The sequence below is a fragment of the Mercenaria mercenaria genome, chromosome 18, assembly GCF_021730395.1.
Source record: "Mercenaria mercenaria strain notata chromosome 18, MADL_Memer_1, whole genome shotgun sequence".
In the NCBI taxonomy this organism is placed as follows: Eukaryota; Metazoa; Mollusca; class Bivalvia; order Venerida; family Veneridae; genus Mercenaria; species Mercenaria mercenaria.
In genome coordinates, this window is record NC_069378.1 from 32,088,376 (window position 1) to 32,115,156 (window position 26,781).

At 34.2% G+C, this 26,781-nt stretch overlaps 2 protein-coding genes across 6 annotated transcripts; both read right to left on the reverse strand.

Annotated features, from left to right (window-relative positions):
• Positions 1-2,228: 2,228 nt before the first annotated feature.
• LOC123538786 (somatostatin receptor type 5-like) lies at positions 2,229-4,767 on the reverse strand. The gene is made up of 2 exons (XM_053530138.1): positions 4,555-4,767; positions 2,229-3,376 (listed from the first exon to the last, which is right to left on the reverse strand). The coding sequence occupies exon 2, from the start codon at positions 3,357-3,359 to the stop codon at positions 2,244-2,246; it is 1,116 nt and encodes a 371-aa protein (XP_053386113.1). The 5' UTR covers positions 3,360-3,376; positions 4,555-4,767; the 3' UTR covers positions 2,229-2,243.
• A 1,869-nt stretch (positions 4,768-6,636) lies between these two features.
• LOC123538363 (tyrosine-protein kinase SYK-like) lies at positions 6,637-19,544 on the reverse strand. 5 transcript variants are annotated; one of them, XM_045322407.2, is made up of 10 exons: positions 19,386-19,544; positions 16,234-17,240; positions 15,111-15,161; positions 14,510-14,601; positions 13,239-13,299; positions 12,769-12,850; positions 11,647-11,836; positions 10,887-11,027; positions 10,035-10,150; positions 6,637-8,990 (listed from the first exon to the last, which is right to left on the reverse strand). In XM_045322407.2, the coding sequence occupies exons 2-10, from the start codon at positions 17,180-17,182 to the stop codon at positions 8,924-8,926; spliced, it is 1,749 nt and encodes a 582-aa protein (XP_045178342.2). In that variant the 5' UTR covers positions 17,183-17,240; positions 19,386-19,544; the 3' UTR covers positions 6,637-8,923. The 5 variants fall into 5 exon arrangements, with proteins under 5 accessions (XP_045178342.2, XP_045178339.2, XP_045178340.2 ...); XM_045322404.2 differs by having other exon boundaries at positions 19,365-19,543; XM_045322405.2 differs by having other exon boundaries at positions 19,382-19,540.
• Positions 19,545-26,781: the final 7,237 nt, after the last annotated feature.

Here is a 26,781-nt window from a genome sequence, read left to right on the forward strand (position 1 = left end):
AGAGCTAGCCTACGAAAGGATTTAACTGATAAAGCCAACCACACAGCTAGCATACGAAAGGATTTAACTGATACAGCCAACCACACAGCTAGCATACAAAAGGATTTAACTGATACAGCCAACCATAGAGCTAGCCTACGAAAGGATTTAACTCATATAGCCAACCACAGAGCTAGCATACGAAAGGATTTAACTGATACAGCCAACCACAGAGCTAGCATACGAAAGGATTTAACTGATACAGTCAACCACATACCTATCCTACGAAAGGATTTAACTGATAAAGCCAACCACACAGCTAGCATACGAAAGGCTTTAACTGATACAGCCAACCACAGAGCTAGCATAAGAAAGGATTTAACTGATACTGCCAACCCCAGAGCTAGCCTACGAAAGGATTTAACTGATAAAGCCAACCACACAGCTAGCCTACGAAAGGATTTAACTGATACAGCCAACCACACAGCTAGCCTACGAAAGGATTTAACTCATATAGCTAACCACACTGCTAGCCTACGAAAGGATTTAACTGATACAGCCAACCACAGAGCTAGCATACGAAAGGATTTAACTCATATAGCCAACCACACAGCTAGCCTACGAAAGGATTTACCTAATATAGCCAACCACACAGCTAGCCTACGAAAGGATTTAACTGTTAAAGCCAACGGTCAACTGATGCAGTCAATTTGTCAATACTGGGGAAGAAAATTGACTATTTCTCGATGCTGTTACTTAATTTGTCGCCTGATAAGTATTATCACCGGACAAAAATCCAGTTAAATATCCTCTAGGGAGGAGAGGTTGTATTGAGGTCAAGGTGGAGGATTTATGTGTGCAATATTTTTATGTCTCATATTACTTTTAGTAAGTTCGTAAATAATCTTACTCCTGACGACATATGTTTTTCAACGTGTATGAAATGAAAACACTCGAGTGTTCTACCTTCTTTGTTTTAAGGCGATGCCAAAAATGTACTCAACCAAACGATGTTGTGTTTGTGCGAATTTTATAATCCCTGTATTAAGCTACCAGATAAATGCATCAAACATTTTTCATTTAAGTTTAAACTGTGTCATAATTATGCTTCTTGAAACGATCCCTAGAGACAGAAATTACCGAAATATTAGTAAAAAAACGAAAAACAAAATGCAAAATTCATAAACAAAGAAAACATTGTTCAACTCTGAGTTTAATGATAAATATTTACATTCACCATATGTTTTGTGCAAAAAAGCGTTTACAAGTAAAAGTGCCCTTTGGTATAAACTTAATGGATAATATCCATGTAAAGTCATAAAACATTTATTTTCTGTTGCTCATGCATCTTAATGCTGACAAATAAAGCCCACGTTGAAATAAGCACCGAACAAGATTTATGTAATGAGGTAGGATTTCTATATGTATAACACCATTTGTTTTTGAAATTCTAAACAAACTTACTTTCGCCATGATCTTTCAGCTTCAAAAAGATTTACTCCCGGCTCCAAAAAATTCAAAATAACTTTTCATTGAATCGAAACCTTGATCATTGGATAGGAAATTATCTAACTATATAGTAAGAAAATGAGTGCTCACAGTTAAATGTTTCTTTCAGAAATTAGTAAGTTTTTTTTTTTTTTTTTTTTGGGGGGGGGGGGGGGGGGGGGGTTTCCGAATTTACTGCTACTTGCAGCGCTAAAATATGCATGTGGATTCGAAAAATGATAAAAGGGGGTTCATCTGAAGAGCCAGAGGGTCTTTTTTTTGTCTGAGACGCATTCTGAAATGATAAGCAAAGTCAACAGTCTACAATCAATCGTTAAACATCGGGCATTTCCGTATCTTCCGAATAATACACGCGAAAAGGCCGAGGTGATCAAATTGATTTTACATGTTTTTTACGCGTATTCAGTACCAGTTTTCAATCCTCTTGTTATATCAGGAAGATGTATATTTGTTTTGTGTTAATGCAACTTTTTTTTCGATTTGTTCACCCCGACCGTGAACGGCTAGCTTTTTTACTTATTACGAATATATCTTAAGGCATTTAAAAAAAAACAAGAGCTTGCTGTCTGGAAAAAAGACAACCAAATATTGTCGCGACCATTTATCTTTATGTTAAGAACTGGGACCGCCGGTTGGAACGGCTTAGATCTCATCAGCTACTGTCGTGACGTATAAATGTATACAATGAAAACTAAAGAAATTAATTTAATTTTTTATTATTATTATTAGCTTGAAATTATACAATCATAATTAGGCTATAACCTCGTATTGCTTTGTTCATGAGCGGACCTTGTTCGTGTGTCAGTTAAATCTTTAGCTACTTTTGTCTGACTGAAGGCATGCAATCTTTGTTTGACAAAAATAGATTTTAAGCTTTTCTTAAACGGCGTCGAAACAAAAGCATACAAGAATGGATTGATAGCATGATTTAGCAGAAATAAAAGAAAAGCAATATTTCGTAAATACATTTCACTCGTTTCCGATGGAAATGAAAAATTTTCCCTCTTCAGGCAATTAATCACAAATCTTGGTAAAGGTAACACTGCCGCCAGTATTATAACTAGAAGTATAACTTTGGTCATGCGCATTACAGCTGTTCGAATATTTCCATTTCCGGCTAAATTCTGACGGGACGCTTGACGAATATGTCGCCACTTTTTACAATGAAGAAAACTTGTGATCAAAAGTGGTGTAAAGTAAACTATTCCCCATATCACATTTATAAATATCACAGATTTTGAGGCTGATAAAACATCGCTTTCTTGCAGGCCATAAATTGTCATCCATATTGCAATTCCAAGAACCCATACACATGCAGACGACAATATAACTCTTCTGTTTGTAAGGTATAGCTGAGATTTCAAAGGATGCAGAAGTAACATGTATCGCACAAGTGCAATAACACTGACATGTGCATTGGTCGCAAACCAGCAAATCCCATTAATAGTAGAAACAACTTGTCCTTTATAAGTTAACGGAAAGGAACAGTTCAACGACCGCACTACGGTTTCAACCGCACTTATTTGATTTGTGGTGAGAAATATTGCATCACATAACGCAAGGCACGCAATTGATACATATGTTGGCTTTCGTAAGTTTTTATCTTTTAAGACCAAAATTATGACCCAAATATTAGCAATTATTCCGATCACAAAAGCGATTTCAATAGCCTTAAATACACAAACATTATGACAACTGTAACAATTCCCGACATTTAGCGGCCTCGGTCTCGATGTTACATTTCTAAATGGCCGTTGTCCTTTGAAAACGTTTCTTGGTGTTACGTTTTGTGATCTGTTGTCAATTTCAATAATGGGATTTATATCATTAAAGTTGGTGAGATTTTCGTCGTATCCCGGAAATAGCTCCATCCTCTCCGCAACTTTTTCTGAAACAATAAATAAAATTTGCCAAATTATTAAAAAAAACAACACAAAGGAAATAAATACAATAAAAACATATCTGTTTGATACGAACTTTCCCACATTAGACGGAAAAGGAACCGCAGTTAACTGTTAGTGTATTGTTTTCGAAAGCATTTTATGTGAATTTTTTAACAATCCAAAGCATTGCCGAAGTATTGTTATTAAGCAATTCATGCAGATTATTTCGCAGACCACTGCAATGATTTCTGTGCATTACAACTACCGAACAACTATTTTCACTGGCAATGATTTGGTACATTTTATTTGCGTAAAAACACAATTGCCGTTTATCAATAATATGTTGACCTTTCACCAATCCCGGCAAATCTTCGGACAATGGTGCATGACACCTGTAATTTGATATGACTAAAGGGTTTTATTAAATGATGTATAGATTGCAATTCCTGTCAAGTAAATTAATAAATATTATAATAAGGATATAGATTAAACATAATTAACTGATTTTATCACATTTATTACACGTTTTTCAGTGAATTATCGAAATTTTAGACTGAAATATATCTGGTACTTTCACAGTGAAAAATATCAAATATATATAGTATTACATTGTATTTTTCACTTGAAAGAAACTATAAAATGGTTAAATATAGTCAAAACATGAAGTGAAAAGAAATTTTGTTTATTTTACATGTAGGATAAAGTACATTTCACTCATGCCACTCCTGAAAATATTGCATTTGGTGACACGTAAAAGATATTTCAATTTTATACTGAAACAAACAAATATAAGTATAAAAACTATATCTTACAGTTGACTGCTTATAGAATCTCTTTGTTTATATCGGCTGAATTATAACTATGCAATTATAACATAATTATGCATGTATATATTATGTCACTAATTGATTGCCTAAATGGAAATTGTATAAATGGATACTTAAAGGCAATATCTATTTTAAGCGGTATTTATCCAAGAATGAATGTGATAATAATTAGGTTATGTAATAGTGTATAATATGTTGTTGTTCAGAAGGCCACATTTAAAATCAAGATGTATTATTTGTACTTTGTAATGATCTATATCTCAATGTGATACCTTCTATAAATAAAGATGTTAATATTATTATAACATGAATGGATTAAACATAACAGAAAACTGAGCATAATTCTTAAACAGTACCTGTTTAAGGGCACTCCTTTAATATCCTACAAAATGACAATGTTCAAAACCCTTCCAAGCATAGTCCGTGCGATTGTTTCTTGCTGTACAAAGACAAAAAGCCAGTTATGCGCATCTTTTGCTACTATTTACTTTCATTCTTAACAGGTAACTTGAAAAATATCTAGTCTCATTCAAATCTTGTCTGCCGATCTACTAAAATGCCCTCGAGCTTAAACCAATATCTTGTTTACCTTGATTCAAATACGCCAATTTTAACAAATTATGATGATATATTATTGTCACTATTGATTGCCAAAGAAATTGTTAAATGGTACTTAGGCAAATCATTTTAGCATTTATCAAACTGAATTTAATACTAGGTATATGTCATTGTTAAATATTGTTGTCAGAAGGCCTTAAATCAAATGTATATTGTACTTTTATGATTATATCAAAACCTTTATAAATCAAAGTTAATAATATAACTGAATGGTTATAACCAAATGAAAACTGAGAATAATCTTAAATACCTGTTGGGCATATAGCAACAAAAATGAAATGTTCAAAACCTTCCAAGCATAGTCCGTGCGATTGTTTCTTGCTGTACAAAGACAAAAAGCCAGTTATGCGCATCTTTTGCTACTATTTACTTTCATTCTTAACAGGTAACTTGAAAAATATCTAGTCTCATTCAAATCTTGTCTGCCGATCTACTAAAATGCCCTCGAGCTTAAACCAATATCTTGTACCTTGTTTCAAAATAACGACCATTTTAACAATATACGAAATATTTTCGCTCGGGTGGATTTAACAAAAAATGTGCAAGGTACGTAGGTAAACATTTACTTAAAACGATTTACTGACGTATATCTCATTGTTAAAATTTTGCTATGGTAGATCAAATATTGAAACATTTATATTAGTATCAAAACGTTTATAACAAAGTTACATAAACTACGTATAGCTTTCTGCCGAAATGAAAACTGTTGGAAAAAATATTCTTGCGTTGCAGATAGCAAGCAAAACAAAAAATTCCAAACATTTCATTACGCAAATAACCTGCTACAATTTGAAAAACCACAACTAATGCACTGCTGTTTCAAATAACATGCTTAGACTAAGGGGGATAACTTAAAATGTCAAGTTACGGTAACTTCCAATCAGGATAATGTCGCTTTGATATTATAAAATTCAAATTTTTAAGCCTATTTTCTAAAGGAAAATGAATTATTTATTCACTTCACAAACAGTAAAAAGAACAACATTGATATAGGATTGGGCAGTTGCGTTGCTATCTCAAAACTGTGTATATTTCTCATAAATAACATTGGAACTTGAGGTACTGTCGTTTTAGTCTAACTCGCCTAAATGTTAATCCTTACATATTCGATATAATATGGACGACAGAGCGATCATACAGGGCTAGACCTATTTCAGGGTATAAGTCCGTGCCTCATTCTGGAGAATTATCCTAATCCTGTTGTAAAATAAAGAGAGAATGATTGCCATATATTTTCTAAGAGAGAGTTTTCCTGTCACATTTGCTTACTGCAAAATCTCGTCAAAATAACACTTCTGAGAGCTGATATTATTACTCTATTAAAACTGAGCTTTATTTCACCAAACACAGCCTTCTCCTTCATTGTTGTATACCGAAATATCAAAAATGTACCAACAACGAAATTTAAACAAAAATCAAGTTATGGCTTAAACCTCTGTGATCAGCCTATAAGAAAAATTGGTGTTTAATAACATATCTGCCATTATGCCAGATGTCTCCCGTCCTGATTCCTTCAGTATAGTTAATCCTCTTCCGTCTGAAATCTCTTTGATGATTTAATTATTCAAGTACCAACCCCTTTGGTAATTTTTATTGCATATGTTATCTTTTTGTGACGCTGAAGCTTTATACTTGAGACACATTTTTGTCTCTTTTAGTTACGGATCGGTTAGACGTACCATTGATACCACATATAAACCTAGTATTTTTTTCTCTCTTCTAATAGTGAAATTCCTCGGATGTTAAAAATGTACACTTTTATATTAATATTGCATGAATGTATGAGTATGTGTGATTCTTCATATACTAGAAATACCATCTTATTTTTTTTTCAATTTTATTTAATAAATTCTTAATAGTCTAAGAAACATTAAATATTAGATAACAATTACAAATGATCTCGTATACATGTATAAGGCCATCGACCCATTTTAATAATATTGTTGACTATCAATGCATATAACATGGTTCTATCATTGCATAACACATCTTATTAAAACATTTTTATAGAATTACAGACATATATAATGCACTTAATAAAATGATCGCGGTTAAGTTCATATAACGTTGAAAAATATCAAAAATCATGTTACAAAATTAAAATAATGTTTTTCAATAATAGAATTCAAATGAGTTGTCCAGGAGCTGGTAATATTGTCAATAAGCTCTTTGCACATGGGATAAGAAGCAATGTTCCATAACTTTCAACCAAAGTTTAGAATGTATTCTTCCAGGTTCACCAAGAATAGCATAGTCCGATGTTTCGTTTTAAGCCAAGAATATATTTACAGAATGTTATATGTAATTTATTTACTTCTATAGATGATGTTTACCCAAATCTCAGAACCATACAAGAGTTACTGTGGTTTCAAACTTTGCGATCAATTTTATTTTATCAAATAAAATCATCAGGTTCTGATAAGCTTTCAAAGATTGGCAATGTACAGCATAAGACTACTAAATTAGCAAAGTAGCTTCTAGTACCCGCTCAATTTTCTTTCAGTTTATATAAAATATATATTTACAGCGTAATATCTCAAATTCACATATTTTCGTTTACTTACATTTATTTTAGACCCCCTTTTCTACGTACTAGAAGATACGATCCAATTTTGACTGTAAAATTTCCGGGTCCATTATAAATAAATCAACAAATGAAAATTAATACACAGATAAAATCAGTTAAAGTATCAAACTCTATACAATATTCTAGCACGACCTGATTCATTTTCCTATCAAACACTGTGTGTTATTATACAACAATTAATTTTTCTGACGTCACAGTTAAAACACATAGCGGCGTGCTGGAAAAGAAACCAACGGAACACAGGCAAAAAAATTAATGAAAGTCGTCAAGGATGTACTTTAAAATCCTTGGTAACGTGTTAGAATCAAAATGATATATCTCATTTAGAAATTTGCTCTTGGATATAATCATTATTTGTCGTTCAGATGCGTCCTCGTGATATATTTCCTTCGCATCTGAACTCCAAACAATAATTTTATTCACTGACAAATCACTAAATGAGATATATTATTTCTTAAACAAAATCATTTACGAATTAAAATATTAGGGATATATAAGCCCCATCTTCTTGTTTTAAACATGAATTGTTACAACTGTATAGTACTAGACACTTCAACACAGGACTGGACATCACTTTATTATAATAATAATAAATACATTTCATAATGTTTGACATTTTACAGCTTATATGATAGGGTGTTTAAGTTTTTTCCAAAGCATATCCTTGTTAACCCTGGTAGGTAGTATAAACGTACAAATGTTTGGACTTATTAGACAGAGTCTACAAAAATGCCACAGAACGACCATCACAGAAATTATTTATTCACACCATTTATCAATACATTGTTTTTTTTCTAAATTAAAGAGAATATTTTACCAATTGCATGCATTACATTCAAAGTGTTCAGATTTATCTTAAGTTGATCTTGAAATACAAAGTTCTGGTTATATCATTTCAATAGTAAAGCCTTTTCTTAATATGATCATATAAGCACAGACAGTAAGAAATCAATCTCTGTTTTCACTTTTATCTCTTGATGATCTTCCCATACATTGTTCTGAGTTTATATTATTAATAAAGCCATGTCTTGTATGAGCATAAAAGAGAAAAGACCAAATGTTTTTGATCTTCAGTCTACTCACGTCTGCATGTTACAAATCTTGCAAAACCTCATTTCTCGAGCCTCAACCAGAAACTATTTTATTTGCATTCTTTCTCTATTACTTGAATCGCGTAGAACCGGAAATCGAGAAGCTAAGATAAACACCGTGTTAGGCCCTGCCTGAGCATACAGTATCTCAAACTATTGTGACATCATAATCAATGTTTCAGAGCACGCATAAGCAGTGTGTTATGCAAACCCACGATGCCTTAAATAGTATATCATAGGAATGGGTATTCTGGCGCCATAATCATTGTGCTAAACCAATGAGTTTTCTGACACAATGATAACTTATAGGCAGAATATTTAACTTTGTGGCACCATGTATGTCGGAATAAAGAGTTTTATGGTATTCTAATCAGTTTGTCAGAACAAAATCCTAATCCCATTACATTTCTCCTCATGTAGTTATTCGACTCATTGTCTTCTCAATAATGCATACATCTCTGTCGTTATTTCCTGAAAAGTTGGTCTGTCTGTTTTACTGAAAAATAATAATAAATTATGCGTACAGATTAACGTCGACGGTGGTATTAACATAGAGATATTGTCAGGCATCGTCAATATAGCAGTTATGATTTTTGGATCATGTATTACAAAAATCATGGTTTTTTTGAAAGCTTTTCCTGATTAATTTACAAACTGCAACAAATGCAGCAGCACAAATATTACGAAAATCAAACCGTATATACACAACACATCCTTTTCCGTTTGCAAACGATAAAGTTATGCACATTTTTAGATAAGACTAAGTTGACGAAAACTTAAATTTCTTTGCTTTGGAGATCTGTAAAACAGTAGAATTTTGCGTTGTTTGTAACCGAGAGAGGATCGAAATGTGATATTATCTGCGAGGACTTCTAAAGGGAATTGGCTACAGACCGACACTATTACGCTACAGTGCCGGTACCCGTGATCATGGGTGAAGACTAGGTATTAGGCGGTTGACATGTCGGATAACAGTCGCTATATAGATTTCATGAAAACACGTCTGTGCAAATTGACTTCTTTTTCTGAGATACTAGATAAGAAACGTATTGTAGAAACATTTTACGATACGATGGTTAAGGGACATGTTGTGTCGTAGCCATGTTCTGAATTTACATTTCCTGATTTGTCATGCTGCAATGCAAGAAAATATAATACGAACTATGCTATTCATTTCAGATGGCATGTTTACATGTGACTTAAACTGAAAGTGCACTTTCAAGAACTGTCTAGATCTATCTGCAAGTTTTCACAGAACCCCAACAATATTATGTTTTACCTAGATCAGACCATCAAAGTAATAGTCTTATAGTTGTTTTTCTTTCCTGAAACATATCGCGGCAAGCTTATACACTCCAACATTTATTCAGTTAATAGAGTTTTATAGTATCACGTAAATACTCATTGAAACCACAAGAAACACCCTAAATAATAGAGAAATAGTACAGATGAAGTAACAGTTTAAAAGCTTAGACAAATAGAACAACAAATGTATGTTTATAAAGGATCTTCTAATACTAGTATATCTGATTTTACTCACTCGTACTCCCAACATTGCAGCATGAGACTATAAACCTCGTCTAAACAATGCTCTGGCTTTGATAACCTCCGTCCATCCTCAAACAAGAAGTCCAATATCTCCTTACCTTTCATTTTCTTTGTTGTTTTAAAATAAATCAAATAACTGCATTACTGCATTATCGAGGTATGAAAGCAAAGGTTTTCCTTCTTTATTCATACATTCATATTGTATGTACTTAGTTCTCTTTTGCTCTCACTCCTCGTTTTATATAAATCATCGACGGTCAACAGTTTTGCCTCTTATGCTCGGTAAGTAACCAGGCAACCTGTCAGTGGACCATGCATTGTCTGATGGCTCGATATACAGTGGCGTCGAAAAGCAAGAAGACAAATTAGAAATTTTTTAACAATTTTTCACCAAAAATATAAGCCTCCATAAGGTATTGTGCGTTTTGCCACATGGTAAGACTTAAACAGCATCGATTCATTATATATATATCGCAAAGGACTGTCTTCCTTGATAACTTCAACTTGCTAGTCCCGAAGAAAATGCAAACATTGTACTACATGTTTCAGCCTTAAACCTGCTGGCTGCAAGTGATTCTGCCTTTCTAAACTAGATTAATACTAACAGAACTAGTCAGTCTTCCTTTCATTATCTTTTAAACGGGGACATAATTCATTAGTGTCACAGTATTTAAGCTGGAAGCTAAATGTTATATTTTAAAAGGTCGTAATGTTCGTCATCGTATGCCATCTCGATAAATCAAGTTAATACATTATATAAGCTAGTGGCAATCTTGTTACTATTGTTTGATGGTTTTTCAAGACATTTTGTTTTTATCCACAGCCAAAAGCTTTCCAGAATTACCAGATAAGGCTGCATTCCGTATGACGTCGCCTCCCACAATGTGACACCGTAAGCCCAGACATCTGATTTGGAGTTGAATTGCCAATAGTATATACACTCCGGAGCAAACCATTTCAGCGGCCACCTTCTAGCTTCTTGGTACTACAAGTAAGAACAATTTGAAATGCAGAATGTTTGAGTATAAGGGCATAATTACGACTAGATGAATCTGGGGTTTGGTACTACAAAAATGAGAAAATATATACGTAAGTTTTCGTGTCATATATAAAGCGACAAAATGGCATCTAATAATTAGTTTATTAGTGACAGTACAATGTATTGAGATCGATTTAACACTATCAACAATTTTATCACATGCTTAATTCTATTTGTTTTAACGAATTTTAAAACAAACCTGAATTTGGATTTTATGATATTTATTTACTTAAAATATTTTTAATACTTAATAAAAGTACATCTTTATATAGCACACATTTTTTTTTAAATTTCATTTTCTGAACATTTACCACTTTGACTCTTTATTGTGTCATTCAAAATATCTTATCGAGTCTAAAGGGACCATAGTAGTTTTGTTATTAAAACATTGGAATAAATATCCGAAGAATATACGCTATACCTATACCTATATACTCCCATTTAGCGAAAACACTCACTCTCTCGGGTAGAACGCAATGATAACATACATGCAATATATATTAAAAGTGTCAGCAGACAATTACTTATAAATAAATTGCCTTTCTTTTACTACTTTAAAACTCACCTCATAGAATTCTTCGCCATCTTTAATCTCTAGAGACATCCTAAAATCAGTAACCTTTGCGTAATGCTCTGACACAAGTAAAACGTTACGTGCTGCCAAATTTCCGTGGACAATTCTCTTTTTCTCTAGATACTCCATCGCCACGGCAACTTGCCACAACAGTTCAACGATGTGTGCTTGTGTTGTTTCTCTGAAACGTCGTTCGATCAGTGTGGTAGTGATAGAAATACATAGGTACGAATAAAAAGTGTCTATATACAAGCTAAGAACATTTTTCTGTCATATTAGAATAAAAGGCCTAACTATAATAGACAAGGAAACACCTCTTAAAGAAAATATCCTACAAAATATGTAACAAAAGTGTTTTACTTATAATAAGTAGCAACGAACAAAATTCTGAAGGAAAATACAAATATTGTATGATGCATAACAAATCTCATCAAGAAGAATGAAAAGGTCTTAATTGCCATCGCAAATCGTATTCGAAACCTTGCTCACACATGTCACTTAGATTTGGTATAGCATTTATCTAACGAATTGACTACTTATATAACATTATATATGCACCACATGCTCTTCTGTAAACCATGTTTTCTTTGTATTCTATTCTGTTTTGTTAGCTAGAAGCATAGTAATATATATAATTTATTTATTTTATTTTTTTATTTTAGTTTTTTTAGGGGGTGGGGGGGAGGGGTGGGGGTGGGGATGGGGGTTAACGTCCCACCGACACAATTATGTCATATGGAGACTTTCTAAGTTTAATGGTGGAGAAAGAGCCGTGGTGTCCCTCATTGCATTATTTTATCACTGGCGGATGCCTGGATATAACCACCGAGCTTCCGTAAGCCAGCTGGATGGCTTCCTTACACGAAGAATTCAACGCCCCGAGTGAGGCTCGACCCCACATCAGTGAGGGGCAAGTTATTTAAAGTCAGCGACCTAAACAACTCGTCCACGGAGACTCTTAGTAAAATGTTTAATGCTTGACACAATTATTTTATTGTATTGTAGGCAGGGTAGTGTAGTGTAGAGTAAAGTAGGGTAGGGTAGGGTAGTGTAAATTAATACATTCTAAATATCTATGTAAAGTTATTTATCTTAAAACTGTATGATGCTTACTTGTGGTTTGCCAAATACGATCTGAGATTTCCGAGGGGAGCTAACTCTATAACAAGCATAACATTGTCCGATTTACACAATCCTGAAATATAAATATATATTAAAAACAACATATAGTGTCATTGTTTCACTGCAGTTTAATATATACTACAGGAAAATTATAAAGGAAAATGCTTATACACTATATTTTGACATCAACTGAAGTTAACTAATATGAAATGATAGAAAATGAAATATCATAAACGTATAAGTAGCAAAGGGATTTTGATTTTAAAGGTTCGGATGAAAAATGAAACAATCATTCAAATCCATGTTTCTAGTATATTTTTGTTAGACAATTAACCATAATCAATAATCAGTCAGTAAAATACATAAATACACTACCATGTTTTACTTTAATATATTACCATGTTTTTTGACAAGTGTCTTAAGTTTTGACATGAGATTGTTGAAAGTAGAATCATACAAACCAATCATTTTGATTATATGCTTGTGGCTGATCTTTAGCATCAGTTGGGCCTCACTTAACACCTACAAAATATGAGAAGAATAACGTAAAATTGTAAAAACTTTAGTCGTAGAAGTGGATTTCAATATACTCTACATGTATGACATTGTTTTATATTTACAATATGGAAGGAAAGCTTCTTAATTTCATATGTTATTATAGAACAAGGGAGAAATATTAGTAAAATCAAAACAATCGGTGAAAAATGAGGGAGAAACAGAAAGGATTACCAAATGGGAAAAAGAGACAATATTAGTAAAATGGAAAGAGGGAATATTAGAAAAATCAAAATAAAAGGGAAAAGATAAGTAAATGGAACGAGAAAATGTTAGCAAAACGGAAAGAGAAAACATAGTATTAAAGCAAACAGAAAAAAACAACATGTTTATCATAAAACAAAAAGCAGAAACAGAAAAGAGGATGAAACTAATGGAGAACATTAGTTAGTTACTTCCCCTGACTATGTCCAAGAAGTAGTTTGGTCCTTCCTCTGTTTTGTCATTGACTTCTTAGTAATTTTCATAAGCAATACCTGCGCTAAATTTCATTGGATTGGAAAATAATTAAGCACATGTTCTATTTTAGTGGCTCTGTGCATAATTTAGTTCATTCTCGCATACCAGAGGTCTACCGTGGTTCCCCGGGATTTTGACGAACATCTGATGGATGAGAATGAATTTAGTTTTGATTAATCATTTTTATTTAGAAACCTACACATAAACAGCATATCTATTCTGACCAACAGCAACATCTTAGACAAAGGTAATAACGAAAAAGTAAGAGGAATCCAACTTAAAGGGACCAATGTTGCATTTAGTTATCCTTGCGCTTTATCATACAATTTTTCAAGGGAAGTAACATGCTAATGTTCCTCGTTCTACAGATACTAATCTGAATTAATGAATCAATATTCGTGCTCATCCCACAATGATAATATATCACATTTTTAAGTAAGTAACTTTATTATTATTTCTGAGAATACATTGTACCAGAACTGATCAGTTGGTTTACATACTAATCATGCGCGTTAACATGTTATATTGACAAACTGGTGTATGTATTTTATCTTTGTGTGCGCGAATACATTTGTATGTACCATACATTCTTACACTGATTGCAAAAAAGCTTAAAGCCATGTTCGCCAGTAAGTTCAAAAAATAAAACCGAAATATTTTATCCTTTATAAAATGTAAAACATTGTGTTAACATCTAGCAGCATTTGTTGTAGCATACTTCTTGTGCTGATCCCTGTTCCACTATTTTAACAGCTACATGCACCTCTTGGCCACTTTTTAAAGTGTATGTTCCCCTTCTCATGCCTGGTTCTTCAAAGTACAAACAAATCATAACAATTCTACATAATGCATAAAATTTATTAATTGTTTTCTCCCTAATCATATTTTATTCATCTATTATTAACTAAATGAAAATACCTTTAACCAAGATTGTGAAATGTTTGAAGAAATGGATACACTCTGCAATTTAAACAATTTTATGGATTGTAATTTGACTATGGAAAGAAAATATGAATTCCAAATGAATGGATTTTGCATGAATTGTTGCTTAAAATAGATAAAATGTTTATCAATGGAAATGTTCTTCCGTAACGCATCTACGGCTAATAAAATATAAATTGTGTGTAATCTAATTTCAATGACTTTGACTTTCATTAACTATTCGCATTCTCTTCTGGCCTTTCAATATCTCGGGTTTGTAAAGCTACTGTGGATACTGCATAAGGCGAACGGCTCTCATAACTTGAGTTTTACGATAAGCACTGTTATCATTCACACAATGGCAACAATCCTTTTAGTAAAAGTATTACATATCATACCGAGTGGTTCTAGTAGCGTAATTGCATCAGCTGGCAGATACAATGGATTTTCTGTAAAAGAATAAGTGGATTTTAAGGCACACACAATTTGAACAGTCTCTAAAAAGAAAATATAAACCAATTAAAATATAATTATTTTATTTCTGCTGGTGCAGTGAAGCTATCTTTAAAATGGTATAATGTGAGTTAAATAAAGTTTCTTTAAATCAATTTTAATATACATACCCTGTCTAATATTATTTCACTGCAGTGTTCTTACTACAAAAACATCTTGAATATTTAAGGGCTCAATTTATATATCAATTTAATTGATGATCATCACAAAATATATTAATTGCAGTTTAAAGGAAGCAAATTTAAGATGTATGGTTAGAAACAGCTTATCTATAAAGCAGAAAAAACACCAGTCAGGGTTTTCTTCATAATGTATTCAGATAATTAGATATGGAAATATATCCGAAGTTCAATTAAAAGGGACAAATAAATTAATTTGTTTACAAGAAAGCATTTACAACAAATCCATTGAAACACTGTTGCAAACTAAACTTCTTTTCAGTAATATTAAGTTTTGAAACTTAAATAAATACATTTGTGATGCAATACATATCAAAATAACCACTAGCTCTTTCATACCTTTCACGGATATTTTGTCTCATGTAAAGACAAATGTTGAAATGATGCGATCTTTAATTTTACTTTACATAGAGAACATGACTTGAACAATATATGAAGTTAAAATCTACTACAAAGGTGAGTTTTTTTCAGTTCGAGTCAGCAACATAAAGCAAGGGTTATACTCGTAACATCAAGGTTTAAATATGATGAACTAAACCAGAAAATACATATTACTAGATTACTGGTTTTGTCCCGAAGGTAAACCGTAAAAAACGTTTAACCTAAACCTGCTAAATTTCTAGAATGAACTTGATCCCTCAAGTTGGACGGTAACATTAACTGTTAAAAGGGGTGCTTACCAAAAAGATATTACTGAATGGCAAATGTGCAGATCCCGATCAGACTGCGCGGACATGCAGGCTGATCATGATCTACACTGGATGCAAGGCAGAACCATTCGTGTCCAGCATGATAAGGTTTAAAATGAATGTATAGAATACATGTGTACCGTTTATGTAATCCATTTCCTTGACAACTTCAGTCTCTCCAAACGCGGTATCACTTTTAATCATTGCCATGAGTGTTTCGTTTGGATGAAACAGTAGTTTTGTCGTATCAATATTCCCTGCTGCCTCGTTAACTTTGTTTTTGCAATGTTGCAATTTTGGTACAGCTTCTTTAAGTTCTACGAACAGCTTGTTTGGCTGTTTTGATGTATTTAGCTGCCTTAAACGTTGAAGCATTCCTTCCAAAGTCCTAATAGCTGTCTCGCAAATTTCATCAGTATTCTCAACCATTTTTCCTGTTTCCTTGTGCATATCTTTCTCCAGTGTCTCAATTTTTCTTTCAATCTCATCTGTTTTCTGTCTTATTTCTTTTTTTAGCTTTTGAACTTCTATCAAGGCCTCAGCAAAAGAGTGTTTGGACATCTCTGCATTTTCCTTAGCCTCTTTTGATATTCTCCGACTCATTTTTACAAGTGCACTGATATTCTCAGTGATGTCATTGTATTCATTACTATCAACAGATTTTCCCGATATTTCAGGTATGTAATTTACACAACAGTATCTATGTTCAAGCATACAGATACTGCAGATCAACGAAGAATGACGATGGCAGTAGAATCTGATACGTTCTTTAGTGTGCTTGGAACATGGTTTTGTAAAATCTTCGTGTGGATCGTCTTGAAATGTTGAAAGACGCTGTAGCTGAGATTTTGCCATTTCGTCTTTGTGAAGAAGAACATGATGCCTCGATGGTGTCGCCTTCTTGTGATGATTGAAACACATCTGACACAAGTGTTCCTTGCAATTGGTGCAGAATCCAAATGCAGGAACTCTGGGACCATCCCAGGCATCCAAGTCACATGGTTGGCAAAAAATATCTAGATCTTCATCAGCCCTGATCACATCCCTTGACGAAATATCTTGCAGTATTTTTCTCCCAGAAACTGCCATTTATTTGTCAGTATGAAGAATCCTCTTCACATATAGATTTTATGTGAATAAGCTGGTGCTGAATTTTTTTATGACAGAAATATATATATCTCAGAGGAAAATCGTAACATACCACCATTAAGGACTGTACTTATTCACGAATAGTTACAACCTACCCAGCTTTGGTCAGTATACTGATTTTGGAATAATGTGCAAAGACAACCTTTTTATTATAGGCTGTAACTATGAAACTGTTGATGTTTTTTTCGAAAGAAAAGACTTTTATATTAAAGCTGATATTAAAATCATGAAAACTATTTTAATGACTTATTCGATTTTTTCTAATTTTCTGAATTAGACTATAAGATTCTTTCACTGGTTGTAGGTGCAGATCGGAATATCCGGCCTCGAGGGTAACTGTTTAGGCGGTAACGAGGCTCCCTGCCGAGTTACCGCCTAAACAATTACCCGAGAGCCGGATATCCAGCTGCACCTATAACCAGTGACAGAATCTTTTTCTTGCATACCGATTTCAATAAATAATAATAAAAATAAAATCAATCGAAAGGCTTTCTTTTTAGAACTATTTCTTATAGCAGTGTATTTAAACAAAGCGCGGGAAACCAACGTCCGTAAACAGGAAGGACGTCATGACGTTTCAAAACAAATAACAACGTTTAGTTTCGGTTTTGTTTTATCAGTTGCACCGTAACGTTATGGAGTTTTGATAAAATAACGTGATTTGAATCGAGAAATATACTATCAGGAACAAATAGGAACTGTCAAGGTATTGAATTTTTATTCCATTTTTTAAATAAAGAATAAAATACTACATAAATCTTCTACATATATGTAGTTTGTAATACGTCATTTAGAGCACGAGAGTCATCTTACACCCCGGGGTGTAAGATGGATTTTTCCAGCACCGGTAAAAATACCGGAAATCCCCGTCTGGTATGCAAGAAAATATATATTTGTGACTTCTGATTTTAGATAAACAAGAGGGTCACGATGGCCCTATATCGCTCACCTGAGTGGCTTGCTTGAGTAGTTAAAAGTTTCTACTAAAAATACAGACAGGTAATAAGTGTGTGTGTGTGTGTGTGTGTGTGTGTGTGTGTGGTAAGACATTGCGGAAAGGAATTGATATGACAATATCAAACATGAAGATTAATAAAGTTTCCAATACAAAAATAAGGGATAAAGTGATCCCACCTCAAAGATGAAACAGAATAATTTCTACAATCTTCGTTCAGTGTCACCCAAGAAACGTTTGTGTAAAATTATTTTAAAACTGAGCCTGCTGTTTCTGACATGTTTCCAATATATACATGTAGGGTGGAAATGACCACATCCCCTAGCGGTCATGTTGTTCGACGAATCAAAATGATTCGACAAATCTTAGTAGAGAGTCACACAAGGACCATAGCCAGCAGTTTCATACAAAATTTCTTTTTAAAGTTTCCACTATATACATATAGAGAAAAATGATTATGCCCCCTGGCGGCCATGTTATTTTGATGAACCGAAATAATTTGAATAAAGTTAGTAGAGGATCACAACAGGACCATTTGTGTGAAATTATTTCAAAATCGGGCAAACAGTTTCATACAAGAATATTTTTAAAGTTTCCATTATATACATATTGTTAAAAGTGACCATGCCCACTGGCGAACATGTTTTTGATGTATCGTATTTTTTTGCACGACCTTGATAGAAAGTTACATAAGGATCAGTTGTGTGAAATTATATTGAAATCGAACCAGCGGTTTAAGAGGAGATGTACTTGCACACTGTACTGGAATTTCCGGTGATTATACCCGCGCCGGCAAAACCCACCTGGCACCCCCAATGCCAGATGACTCTCGTGCTGTTAATGACAACTAGCGATTCATGCACTGAATATATATTGTCTATGTAAAATACGAAAGAAGCAGGTGCCTTCATAATTGTTTTTCTTTTCCTTGTAATATATTTCTCAATTCAAAATACGTTATGTTAAGGAAAGAACATACCGTTACGCTACAATCGATAAAACTAAAGTGGAACTTTGTTATTGTGCGTCACTGAAACGTCATGACGTCACTTCTGCTTACGTGTTTTTTTCCCACGCTTTGTGTACATACTCTACTAAAAGAAAGAGTGCTACAAAGAAAGTATTTCTATTCTATTATTTGTAAAATACGATACGCAAGAAAATAACCTGTCGGAAAAAAATACATGCAGTTCCAGAGTAAATCCGAAATCCTTTCTTATTTGAAAGTTGCCTGTGAAAGAACTGGTTTTGATAAAGTTAGGTAAATATAATTAATCCATTTTAAGGTAATTGAATTTCATCCTCTTATACGAAAATATATCATTCGAGTCCATTCAGTTAGTAATAATTAACAATTATGATCACTACGGAAATACATGATAAGTGTAACATCCCGTTTCAGTCTGAAGGACAATATCTACTTTAAGGCAAAGCTAGTTTTGGTTGATAACGTTGACAATCGTGAAGTTTCATAAAAGCTCAATCCCCGATTTATCAACAGGTTAGTTTACGGCTTGGTTGTGCCTTCTCTCCATAATGGCACACCAAGTGTCATAATAGCCCGTGGATTTTAGCCTGTCGGCCATTATGACACGTTTATTGACCATTTTGTTATATACTTTCGCTTCGTATTTATCTTGAAGTTTTCATTTTACACATTTTCCCACAAACTTCTAAGCATCATTTGTATTGCTTTATTCGTCATTTAAGAATCGATCTGAAAATGAATCATCACTCTTTCTCCCGCAATAATGACGTTGCTTCATGACGTCAACTAGGGTTGTGCGTAATTATAATTATAATTATAATATAATTAATTACAAATAATTAACAAATTTGAAATAAATGAAAGTACGTATTAATTGAAACAAAGGTCAATTAACGCAATTGTTATTAATTAATTACTGACTTAGATTTGACCAATTATTGTCAACTAAATCTAATTGTTCTTAATTATTGTGCTTCATCTATTAGTGCTAAGGTAAAATTTCACGCTGTAAAGTAGTAATAGTTTATACCTATTGTGCTGTAAATAACAAGGTGTCAACACCTTTTGTATTCTTTTATCACTTATAGCTTAAAGGTGCATTTCTGGTCTGTAATAACTTTAATTGTGGTTGCCACACAAAACTTGTCATTTGCATTATTTTTCTTTAGAAAATATTGTATTGATGAAAATAATGTATCTGATAGTACTTCATTCTGGCATTTTTTCAATCTATTGAAAAAAAGCAGGGAAACAAGTTTTTGTTCAGTACTGTTTAACAATATAAAAATAATTCTATATAACTGAAGATTGATTTCTGAGTGAATACAGTAGTGTCTCTTCATATACACAGGCCAACTTGTAGGAAACACATTATTAGTCTGGTTTGCGTAGGCACACCATGAACTTGGCTGCATTGAAACATTTTATTTTGCCGCAAGATAGAAGTGGAATCTTTGAGGCAGGATTTGATTAAAATTTATTATAATTAATTACTTGTCCTGAATAATTGTAATCAATTTAATTAATTGTAATTTAATTGAGAAGATTGTCAAAATATTTGTAATTAATTGATTATTTTATGAAATAATTAGGCACAACCCTTATGTCAACGTCAAAATGCGCTGACGTTCCTGTTGTCCGGGACCATTATGATTATGGCACGTAAGGGACACTTATTGATCCATCAACGGCGGCCGTATTGACCGTTATTAACGACATCTTGTAACTATTTCGGAAAATACCGAACTCGCCTACGGATTATTCGTAATTTGTCCATTGTCATTACGGATCTACTACCGTATTTTCAAGTATTACACTAAGAGGCAATATCCGACTACTAAACTGATCTTACTTTCCTATTGTTCGACATCTGAAAATTAAATGATACGTGCATTGTTAAACACAGACATTAGGTCAAGTGTGCTCTTCCGCTGAAGACAATCATGATAATATTAAATTAAATGTGAAATTTATTACTTACATTATAAGCATACAATTGAAGTTTAATGAATATCTTTCTATATGGCTAGTTTAATATTCAGCAACTGCACAAATTAGGTGTAACAATTAAATTGTACACTTTTGAAAGGAAGATGTTTTAGTAAGCTGGATCTTTGTATATTAAGCCGATCAAAAGAAATATAGAAGACTTGTAATATAAACTGACGGCCGTTTTACATTCTACGTAGTGTTGCAAAAGTGTCATAAACATACAAGTAAAACATTGTATAAGTCATATGTAGATATTGCAGCTTAGAGACTTGTTTAAGGGTTTGCTCTTTTTTTATACGTGGGCGGACTGAGAAGTGTAGAAGGCCTAGCTGCTTTAACTTCTGTTTACATTACTAGTCCAAATGAGTAAGTCCGACGGGAAATGTTTAAAATGTGGGAAAAGGGCCCGGTAAATTATATTATTTCAATATTTTGAGTAGTTTAGTCATAAGAATCAAAAATAAATTTAAGTTAATGCATATCGGTTCTATTTCTACTCATTAGCGGTTAGGAGTTATCGCGCTTGTTTATTATTGTTCAGCTGTGCTACTGGGCCTGCCGTTAAAACAACATGTATCATATAGTTCAGTGGTTTTCGTATTCCAAATATAATGTAAACTTTTTGGATTATCTTTTGAATACATGTATGTCATATTACAAGAATAGCGTTGTGATAATTAATTATGCCAAAGAAGTTATTTGAACAACAGGCTAACGAAAGTACATTCAAACTGAATATATGCATACATACAGCCAACGTGTTAAAGCAAATTCATCATACAATATTTGTTATCTGGGTGTCTCATCTGAAAACGAAAATATAACAAGAAAAATAGCCAGAAAAAAATGTCACTGTTTTCATTTTAGTTCACATGAAGTGTGTTTATGGTGAGATATTAGAATAGTTGGATGAATAGGCCGCTGTCGTCTGTAATCCATCCTCTGTCTTCCATCTTCATACATCCTGAGTCAACGATTTTACCCTAACTTCCTACCTTAAACTGCTAAGTGGATCTTCATCAAACCTGGTCTGTAGCATTATCATCATTTTACCAATCGGGTATTCAACCCCTTTAAGACGCTGCTAAGGTTAAAGTTTATGAAATGATGATAATGATAATAATGACGATGATGATTAATTTACATTATTTAGTAATACAAATTAATAATGCCTGTTTACAATAAGAAAAGTGATGATAATGATGATGATAATGATGATATTAATGATGATGAGGATGATTATGAAGAGGATGTTACTGCGCATGTGTCAGTATTGCGCATGTGTCAAAACTCAAAACATCCTGTTTTCGGCCTCTATAAAATTCAAATTTTCTTCTCTTTCCATCAGCAGGTAACTAGGTATCTCCCACATAAAAAAAAATGTTTTCAGGTTTCTCTTTCAGTCTCCACTGAACCCGCTTTTCGCCTCCGTGTTTATTAGGTTATTTTGCCATTCTCCGAAGGCGTATGTAGATTTGTTGATTACCTCCCTTTAATATTCATTCTTCAACAAGAAGAACACAATTCAGTGCTTCGGGTTTTTTTTCGGTATGTTTAGGTTAAGTTTTGTGTTTTTGAGTGTGACTTTGTGCTGTGTCTCATACAGGCAAAGTATTCTAGGCAGCAGTAGACCCTTTAGATGTGCGTGTTACAATGCTCTCGATAGCTAATCAGGTAGGCAAACTCGTAAGAAATTTCAAAAAGGTCACCAATAGAAATAGGAAACCCACAGACATGCCCTCCACAATAGTCCTTTTATGTTTATTCCTCCTCGCACTATCCCATGATATCGAGAGCAATCCAGGGCCCATTTAAGCTGAAGCTTACTTGGAAGGTAACTCAACCGTTTTCCATTATGGTAATTGTCAACTGCCTGTCACCTGGAGTTGCAAAGGCCTCCAGTGTGACATGTGTATGGTATGGTACCATGCAGATTGCCAAAACGTTTCCGACTCCCTTTACGACATCCGCGGAGACTCATCAGCTGGGGTAGCAGTCTGGAAGTGCTCACTCTGTGAGAATATAAATGTCTCAAATGGTTCTGTCCCAAGTCTGGACTCATTCGAAACATCGAACCCATTTGCCAACCTTGATAACTCAAACGTGAGTGATATGTCTTTCTTGATGGCCCACACATCCACTCCAAAGCGTCACCTCCCTACGCAACAAACAAAAGCCAAGACCCAAAAAGGTAAGAATAACAATATAAGAAGGTCACTTAAAGTCCAAGTAATTAATTGCAGGTCAGTTGTAGACAAAAAAAAAAACACTTGAATTTAGTAAATTAGTAAATTCCACAAAGCCCGATATTATGATAGGTACCGAGTCCTGGCTTAAACCTAAGCATCGCACTAGTGAAGTATTTGACTCAGACCTAGGTTACTCTATCTTCCGTCGCGACCGAATCAAGCAGGCAGGCGGAGGGGTCTTCATTGCAGTTAGAAACTGTATCACAGCCCAAGAAATGCCCGAACTTCAGTCCGAGTGTGAGGACTTTTGGGTAAAGTTAGACCTGGTAGGTAATAAGTCCCAAGTTATTGGTGCTTATTACAAATCACATGAATTAGACACTGACAGTTTCGCAGAATTTACTAAATCCCTTGAAAAGGTTAATAAAAAGTTTTCAAATGTTGGTGGCCGGGGATCTTAACCTCCCAGAAATGGACTGGGACACCAGCAGTCCATCCCCTGAATGTAAGCACCTCACCTTCTACCGTCAGGTTATTGAAACATTTAATGATTCAAAACTTACCCAAATGGTCAACTTACCAGCTAGAGGAAATAATATTCTAGACTTATTCCTTACTACAAACCCAACTCTAGTAAATCAGGTCAACATCATACCGGGCATCAGTGATCATAATGTAGTAGAAACAAAAGTCAATACATCCGCAAGGATATGTTACCAGAAGCCTCGAAAAATCCCCTTGTATAAAAAAGCAAAAGGTTAAGAAAACTAGCTCATCTTCTGATCGAAATAAATTTATAGACTTAAAGCATCTAGTGCGGAAAAATGTCAAAGAGGCTTATAGCCAGTATGTTGAACACATCCTAAACTTGAACAACACTGATGCCTCACTCCCAAATAAACCAAATACTAAGAAACTGTACTCGCTCATTAAACACTCGAGACAGGAATCTTCCTCTATCCCTCCCCTTAAGTATGAAAATAAACTCCATCTGGATTATCAAGCTAAGGCAACAGAACTGAACAAACAGTTTCAGTCTGTTTTTAGCCCCAAATCACCAATAAACGTCGCCTCGCTCAGCAAAATGAAACCAACTCCAGATGGTAATTCAGTCCCTACTAGGCCAGATATTAGGATAGGCACGAATGGTATTGAGAAAGTTCTCAGCAACCTGAACCCCCATAAGGCCAGTGGTCCTGACAAAATCAAGCCTATAATACTTAAAACACTCTCTGTAGAATTATCCTCCATCCTTGAGGTCATATTCCAGAAATCCCTGGAGGAAGGATCACTTCCATCCCAGTACAAATCCGCATATGTTGCCCCCATTTTTTAAAAAAAGATGATAGGTCAAATCCAGTAAATTATAGGCCAATTTCGTTAACATGTGTCCTATGCAAAGTTCTTGAACACATTGTTTCCTCATCTACTGTTAAGCACTTCACCAACCATGGTGTTCTGTATGACCTACAGCATGGATTTAGGGAAAATAGGTCATGCGTCACTCAGTTAATTATGTTAGTAAATGATAGTCTACAATAAGAAACTAGTAGATCTTATACTACTAGATTTAAGTAAGGCTTTCGACAAGGTTAGCCATGGGAAAATCCTTCTAAAATGCACGAATATGGAGTCAGGGGTAACAGACTAAGATGGGTCAAAGGCTCCAAAATGACCTAAAACTTCTAGAAAAGTGGAAGCTGGAATGGGATATGGAGTTCAACTCCTCCAAGTGTCAAGTGATCCACGCCACTAGAAGGAAACATCCTATCCCTATCCAGTATTACCTACATGGAGTCCAACTTGAATCGGTCAGCTCAGCTAAATACCTAGGCGTGGATATCTCAAATGACCTATCATGGGACAATCACATAAACAGGTCAACCAAGAAAGCTAACCAAACCCTAGGGTTCTTACGAAGAAACGTTAAGGTCAAATCCCAACCCATTAAGACCATTGCTTACCAGACTCTAGTCCGACCCGAGCTCGAATATGCCTCCGAGGTATGGTCGCCCCACACTCAAACTCAAATTGACCAAATTGAAAGCGTCCAAAGGAGAGCCTCCCGTTGGATCAAGACCGACTACGGCCGCACTTCCAGTGTAACAGATATGCTATACTCCCTAAACCTTCGGCGACTGGATTTAAGGCGTATAGATTCAAGGTTATCACTCTTCTACAAGATTCATCATGATCTGGTTGCTATCCCAATCGTAGCCCGTGGTGTCCGCTATGGCCATTCCCTAAGTTACAGGTTAATTACTGCAACCACTGACTATTACAAGTTTTCTTATTTTCCGAGAACAGTGTACCATTGGGACCAACTTCCCCCCAGTGTCGCCCACCTCCCTACCCTAGAGCAGTTCAGTGCTGCAGTTTGCAGCCTTGAACGTGTCTCGCCCTAGTTATCCTGCAAACTCAAGTTTTAACTTTTTTATATCACCAAAGTTATTTTTAGTTTTCTTCCACTCTAAATTTTCATCACTATATTCTTTCTCTTTTTGATTTTGACGCGCAAAACGTCTACGTTCCCGCAAGGGGTTTGACGTCTACGGCAGATAGATAGATAGATAGATAGATAGATAGATAGGATGAAGATGATGATGAATACTAGACTATGTTTTTGAGCGTACATTTGATGATACTTAAAGCAATAACTGTATCAGTTTTCAAAAACGGCATTTATTTAAATCAATGCAATCAATGTATGAATGTGTAACACTTGTTTTAGGATAGAGCTGTACAATCTTTTGCTTTGTTTTATACTTAGCAGATATTGAGAGGAACTTTCTTTTGAGCCATAGGTAAAGAAAGCATACATGTGGACAGACAGACAATAGATATTTGTGCTGGTGTTGGGTAAAATTGTTAGAATAAATAAGTTGTTTGGTAACAATACCTGAACGGTGTCTATATACAAAAATATGAAACAGTTGTTCTCACTGTCGATGGGTATTTTGTTGATAGTATTTTAGTATACATGTACTGTGAATTCATTGTTTAATGCATTTGTTTGTCTGTGTATAATATGTAATGTATGTTTTGCTCTTCATATTATGGAGGAAATAAAGGTGTCTATCTATCTAGGTTTTAGTCGGGTAAAAGGTAAATGTTATCAAAACGTTGTCTCGTTTTGTTTTGCCCTTATATATGCGATACAGACTATACTATGGTTTATGACCAGAGCATGTTTTGGAAGAGTTGATATCAACGCTTGTTATTAAACTGTCCTGTTGTAGGTATTGTAAAAGCTTTTTTTTGCGAACTGAGGTAATACTTGTCGAAGTGAATTGAACGGCATATGTCATATTAATTTTTGGTTTCGCAGTCTGACTCTGGTTGTGTTTTCTGTACTCGATGTTTCCTATGCATGCATGTATTAAGGAAAGTTTCTACCAGACTACGTAAGGAAATA